At 34.2% G+C, this 7,340-nt stretch overlaps 1 protein-coding gene across 1 annotated transcript in view; it reads right to left on the bottom strand.

Moving 5' to 3' along the window:
- Nucleotides 1-943: 943 nt before the first annotated feature.
- LOC109102320 (WD repeat-containing protein 7-like) overlaps nt 944-7,340 on the bottom strand; it is a 276,531-nt gene continuing 270,134 nt past the window's right edge. The window contains 2 exon segments of the mRNA XM_042778494.1: nt 944-1,260; nt 4,536-4,637. Of these exon segments, the coding sequence (XP_042634428.1) occupies nt 1,054-1,260; nt 4,536-4,637 (309 nt within the window). The 3' untranslated portion in view covers nt 944-1,053.

Here is a 7,340-nt window from a genome sequence, read left to right as displayed (position 1 = left end):
TGAATCGAGTTTTGCGTCAGTTCACAGGATTATATTCAAATTTTGTCTATTTCTCTATAATTATATTTTTTATGCTACTGCATGAGAATACATTTTCTATTACAGCAATAATTTGATCCTTTTGAAACATACTGCGCAATGCAAAAAAGCCTCAAATATTTCCTTACATAAATATATATAAATATATATATATTATCTGAATATATTAAGCCAACAGTGCCAACCTAAAATCACAATATACATATATGAAATTATATTTTGCAGAAAGAAATTTCAGCCTATTTCAAAACTATTAAGACAACTGTGATTAATCATAACCTTTTTGTATTGTGAATACAATTATTTTCATTAAAAAAATATATATGATAAATTACATTCAAAGTTGCTGATTTAAATGCTATAATTAATTTTTAGATATTTATTACAGAGAATTTGATTTTGGAATGTGTTTTATTGTTATGAAAAATACCACGCAATGCAAAAAACATCCTTAAATAGTTCTTTACGCAAGCATTCTTTTTGTTGTTGATTTGAGGATGAAATCCAGAATATATTCAGCTAACAGTGATTTCTATAAATGCAGTGTTTTATATCACAGACCTGTCTCTAATATGTTCCTCTATCTGTGGATTAGAGCAACTGTTTTTAAACGTGTATTTCAGTGCCAGTGACGTCACACAAAAAAACAACTCGCAAAAACACAGACAACTACACCAAGAGCTCAAATAAAAATCATTCTCGTTTTTATATAAAGACAACTCGCAAAAACACAGACAACTACACCAAGAGCTCTGTGCAAATGAAACATGAATAAAAATCATATTAGGTTCACCTTCGCTTGACCTTCAAGCACAAGAACACAGGTTTTAGTGTACTGCAGTAGTTTATATTATTATTATTTTGTTTTTTATAAAGTTTTTGTGATATTTTGTATTTTGAGAGGAATGAAACAAACACCGATGAGTGTAAACGTGGTACAGCTGCCCGCTGGGAACTAGTTAACAGCTCAGCTGGGGAGCCGAGAGGTCAAAGGTCACGGCGACCCCTGACCCCTCAGACCATGAAGCGGTGCTCCTTGCCGTCGTGGGCCATGAGGATGACGTTGCGGCTGGAGGTCCAGAAGAGCCGGGCCAGTCTGAGGGCGTTCTGAGATCCGGGCGACGCCGGCTGGACTGGAGGAACCTGATAGGTTTTGATGCAGCGCAGCTGAGGAGCAGAATTCAACATCCCAATGCTGCCTAACAGAGACGTGCTCATCTGAGAGAGAGAGAGAGAGAGAGAGAGAGAGAGAGGGGGAGATAGAGAGAGAGAGGGGGAGATAGAGAGAGAGAGAGAGAGAGAGAGAGAGAGAGAGAGAGAGAGACCTGGATTTATAATATAATATATCAGGGTTCTGCATCATTCAGAACCGTTCAGATGCTGATTTTGTTTGAAAGGAGGAAAGGTTTTGATATATATGTGAGATTTTGGGTTTTATTTTTGTGTGTGGGGAGGCAGAATTAAAACAGTTTGAAATTCAAATAACTCTTTTTTTTCCCTTAATTAGAAAAGTAAAAATTATTAAGAAAAACTTTAAATGTTACCTTGATTGAAAAAAGTTTAAAAGCCTTGACATTTATAGGTTTATAAGCTTGATGGATGGATGGATGATGGATGGACAGAATGATGGATAGATGGAATGGTGGAAAGATGAATGGATGATGGATGTTTGAATGAAACATATTGATGGATGGATGGAGAGAACAATGGATGGATAGATTATGGATGGATGGACAGAACAATGGATGGAAGAACAATGGATGGATAACGGAATGGTGGATAGATGAATGGATGATGGATGGATGGAATGGTATATTATGGATGATGGATGGATGATGGATAGATGGATGAATAGACAGAACGATGGATGTATGATGGATGGACAGAATGACAGAACAATGGATGGATGGCTGGACAGAACGATGGATGGATGGACAGAATGATGGATGGATGGACAGAACGATGGATGGATTGACAGAATGATGGTTGATGGATGGATGGATGGATGGATGGATGGATGGATGTGTTGGTGGATGGATGGAACGGTGGATAGATAAATGGATGATGGAACGGTGGATAAATGAATGAATGATGGATGGATGATGGATAGAATGATGATGAATGGAACGGTAGATGAATGGATAGATGGAATTGTATATTGATGGATGATGGATGGATAGAATGATGGATGGATGATGTATGGATGGACAGAATGACAGATCGATGGATGGATGGACAGAATGATGGATGAATGATGGATAGATGGATGGAGGGACAGAACGATAGATGGGTGATGAATGGATGGATAGATGGACAGAATGATGGATGGATGGACGGATGGATGGATGGATAGATGGATGAATGGATGGATGGATAGAATGATGGATGGATGGAACGATGGAAAGATGAATGGATAATGATGGATGAATGGATGGAATGGTATGGTATATTGATGGATGGATAGAACGATGGACAGAACGATGGACGATGGATGATGGATAGATAGAACAATGGATAGAACAATGGACGATGGATGATAGAGGGATAGAACAATGAATGGATAATGGAACAGTAGATAGATGAATGGATGATGGATGGATGTGTGGTGTTGTATTTTTGTATGATGGTAGATGGATTGGTTCGATGGATGGACAGAACGATGGATGGATGATGATGGATGGATGTATGATGGATGGATGGACAGAATGATGGATGGATGGATAGAACGGTGGAAAGATGAATGGATGAAGGATGGATGGATGGAATGGTATATTGATGGATGATGGATGGATAGAACAGTACGATGGATGGACGGATGGACAGAATGACAGAACAATGGACAATGGATGATGGATGGACAGAACGATGGATGGATGATTGATGGATGGATGGATGGATGGATGATTGATGATGGATGGATGGATGATGAATGGATGGACAGAATGATGGATGGTTGATGGATACAATGATGGATGATGGATGGATGGATGGATGGATGATGGATGGATGGACAGAATGATGGATGGATGGACAGAACGATGGATGGATGGATGGATGGATGGATGATTGATGGTTGATGGATGGATGGATGATGAATGGATGGACAGAATGATGGATGGATGATGGATGGACAGAACTATTGATTCTTTGCCATTACATACAACTATTCACATAAGAATTGATTCTGCTTGAACTGAGAGTCAGACACCAGTGACCACATGATCACATGAAAATCTGAACAAATCTGACAAATCTGAACATGAGATGGAAGATAAGCGAAACAAACACACACACACACACACACACACACACACACACACACACACACACACACACACAGACAGACAGGAAGCTCTAGAGTTCCCACACACTGAGTCAGTCAGTCTACACACACACACACACACACGCTAGAGTTCCAACACACTGAGTCCTCCAGTGCTCCAGAGAGGGGTAGGGCTTGTGCGGTGTCAGACGGCCAGTCGCCCTCACCCCCAGCCTGGGCAAGAGAGAGGCGGCAGCTGCGGACGCCTGCGGACCCTGGAGGACTGGAGAATTCATTAGTACACACACACCATTCAGACGGCCCGGTTTAGCCTTACAGTAATGATACCATTAGCCTGGAAGACATTCTTACACACACACACACACACACACACAGACATGATACCATTACACACACCACACACACACACACACACACACAGACACACACACACACACACACACACACACACACACACACACACACATCAAATCATCAACATCACATCAAACTGCAGGACACTGCTTCACAAATCATGTCAATACCAGTATAAAATACACGACTCTTACAGTTCATTCATGTCTGAATTTTTATATTATACTCATTTTTCCTATATTTACCTTTACATTTATATATTTATAGTTACATTAATATTAATATTTATTTTTATATTTACATTTTAATTATTTACATTTACATTTATATTTTTAGTTACATTTATATTTATTTTTATATTATATTGTATAGTGTATATACTACATTATTACATGTTTATAGGAGTAATCTGATAATTCATATTTATTTTTTATTTTTTTTTTTATTTTTATTTTTAGATTATATTTTTTATTTTTTTGTTAAATTTTTATTTTTATTTTTATATGTTAATTTATTTTTTTTTTATATTTTTTTTTATTTTTTTTTATTGTTTTATTTTTTTTTTTTTATTATATTATATTAATATTAAAAATATTTAAGCCATTTATGAGGTCACGATCTGAAAGCATTCTTTTAAGCTTTCAAACAGAAAAGGGTTTATCTAGGCTGGCTATTAATAGTAATTTATACATTGACGCATCTTTTTGTCATGTTACATGACCTCTCAGTCTTGTGTTTATCTTTTTGTGATTTTATTTTTATTTTGAATTTTTTGTTCTTCTATTAAAAGGTATTTTGAAATTTTGATGATTTGTGATTTTTTTTAATTTTGAGTTTATTGGTTTGGGTTTTTCATATGCCAGAAGGAGATGTGGCTGTCAGCGTTGGAGTAGGTGGCCAGGTAACGTCCGTCCGGTGAGAAGGAAACCGCTGTTATGGGTCCTTTATGTCCGTGTATATGCTGTGGAAATAAAAACATGCACAGGTTTGGACACCTGTCTCATTATTAAATGCTAAAACATCTCATTTATGATCCACTTCTGTAAGAAAAACCCGTCTGTTCCTGATGGCTTCATGCAGCGAGGTTTCGAATTTGACTTGTTTACACTGAAAGAAAAGCCAGCGAGGTCTGCTGAAGAGTGTGTGTGTGTGTGTGTGTGTGTGTGTGTGTGTGTGTGTTTTAAGAGCTTTCTGGGCCACTCTGAATCATGGTTGGGGGTCCTACAGCAGCACTAGTGCATTGTGGGATTGAGACGGGTACCACTGTGAAGAAGAGCAGCTTGAACCGCCAGCAGAGAAGATGAGAGACGTCTGAAAAGACGGCGTGATTTTCAAAAAAATAAACAAATAAATAATAGATAAATAAACAAATACACAAAAACTGTAAATAAAGTAAATAATAAAATCAATATGAAATTGTAATATAAATACATCATCATTAATTAGCAATCTAGATTTTAATATTACATGAAAATAACATTGATAACTGATTGAATAAATTAATAATAATGTAATAAAATATGAATATAGTAAATTAATTATTATTATTATTTTTACATGTAACCTAACATAAAAACTTAAATTAAATATTGTAAATAAAACATAATAAAAATAGCTGTAAAATATCAACAAATATATTATATCTATAAAATACATCAAATACTGTTTTATTATTATTACTAATCAATATTATGCATTAATTAATTTAGAATTACGTCATAACTAAATAAAAAACTAAGTGTTTAATACATTATACAATTATACAAAAATAACTATCACTATATATAAATATTAATTTCAATATACATTATATTTAAATATAACTTTATTACAGTAAAAAAAAAATGCCTTAAAAAAGTACAGTGTCAGTACTGAATGATTATCATATTCATAAACTTTTCTTATCCACCTCACGTTACAGTTATTTATTCATTATAGTAGCATCATTTTTATACCTATTTTGTTATGCAATTATTTCTTTTATAATAGCATTATAAACTGATTTAATGATTGTGTTTTGTTTAACTTTTCTGTCTAATTTAACATGTTTCAGTTCGGTTTGAACACATTTTTCTGAACGAAACCACCGTGAGCCTGACAAGCAGACGTTCAGATGAACAATTCCAGGACAGCAGAGCATCAGACGTCTGTATAATTGCTAGTAAACGTGTGTTTGATTGAATCACGAGCTGAAATGAACGTCAGCTCATCTTCTGAGCAGCTGCGGGAATGATAAACAGCCGGCGTAACGCAATAATCGTCCGACCGGTCACTAAAACACCCTCATAACACAGACATTAGATTAAAGACAGGAGCAGCGTTATGAGCAGCACGCTAACACAATCTCTCACAGTTAAAGATGAAACAGCCTCACCTGACCCGCGTCTGTAATGAAAATCTTGAAGCGGAGTAAATGAAGGGGAGGGGCCAGGAAGAAATATTGGCCTTTGTGATATCGAGAACTCATAAGAGAAAATCTGAGGGCCAGGAGAGGGTGTGTTTCTTGGGAAAATCAACTGCTTGTGACTTTCTGTGTGCTTTAAACCCCACGACGCAGGGTTATTATTATCATTATTATTATAGTCCAACACTTAATCTTAAAAAAACTAAAATCTGTTACACCAAATAAAATAAAATTGAGCTTAAATAAGTTATTTATTAGTGCTGTCAAATGATTAATCACCATTTTTTGCATACAAAATAAAAGTTTTTGTTGATATAATATATATGTGTGTGTGTTGTATATAAATATAAATACACAAACACACATGTATATATTTTAAAAATATTTACATGTGCATATATATTTATTTCATTTTTAATATATTAGATATAAATATTTTATATATAAACTAAACATATTTTCTTTACTATCACTTTTTATCAATTTAACACATCCTTGCTGAATAAAAGTATTGATTTTATTTTAAAAAAAAAGAAAGAAAGAAAAAAATGGTTACTGACCCCAACATTACTGACCAAGTAGTGTGTATATTGAATATTACACAACAAATATTTAGTATAATCGGTTTCGGTTCTTAAAAACATAGCATTCTTTTTTTTCTTTTATATTCATCAAAGTATCCTAAAAAAGTATCACATGTCTGAAAAAAGTGATGAGAAGATACACGAGGGGAAATGTTTCTCAACACCAATTGATTAACCGAATCATCATAATTACATTTAATGATTTTCTAATCGGATCATGTGATGATCTAAAAAAATGTCAAGCTTTGCATCCCAGAAAATAATGATAACCTAATAAAAATTTAAAGTAAGTAATAAAATTTCAACACAATATAAAAGCTTTATTTTAAAACAAATAAATGCAGGCGTGATACTTCCCTTTTTTGTAATGTGTCCACAAACATCTATATATTTCAAAAACTATGTACTAGGCTAATTTTTTTCTTGTATTGTTGATCAACAAATATAATGCAGGCCTCGATGAGCAGAAGAAACGATATAAAAATCTTTCAAAAACATTAAAAATAGTAATGTTATCCAAACTTTGACCTTGCTTTTAGTTGTATATGTATACCAGTCACACCCACACATAATATATATATACTTATATATAATATATATATAAAAAAACAAAAATTTCTATTTGGATTGCAATAATGTTACTAAATCATTTTGGACAGCACTGATATAAAAATTT

This window comes from Cyprinus carpio, chromosome A21 (genome assembly GCF_018340385.1).
Source record: "Cyprinus carpio isolate SPL01 chromosome A21, ASM1834038v1, whole genome shotgun sequence".
In the NCBI taxonomy this organism is placed as follows: domain Eukaryota; kingdom Metazoa; phylum Chordata; class Actinopteri; order Cypriniformes; family Cyprinidae; genus Cyprinus; species Cyprinus carpio.
Note: the sequence above shows the minus strand (reverse complement) of the source record. Positions and strands in the feature narration are given on the sequence as shown.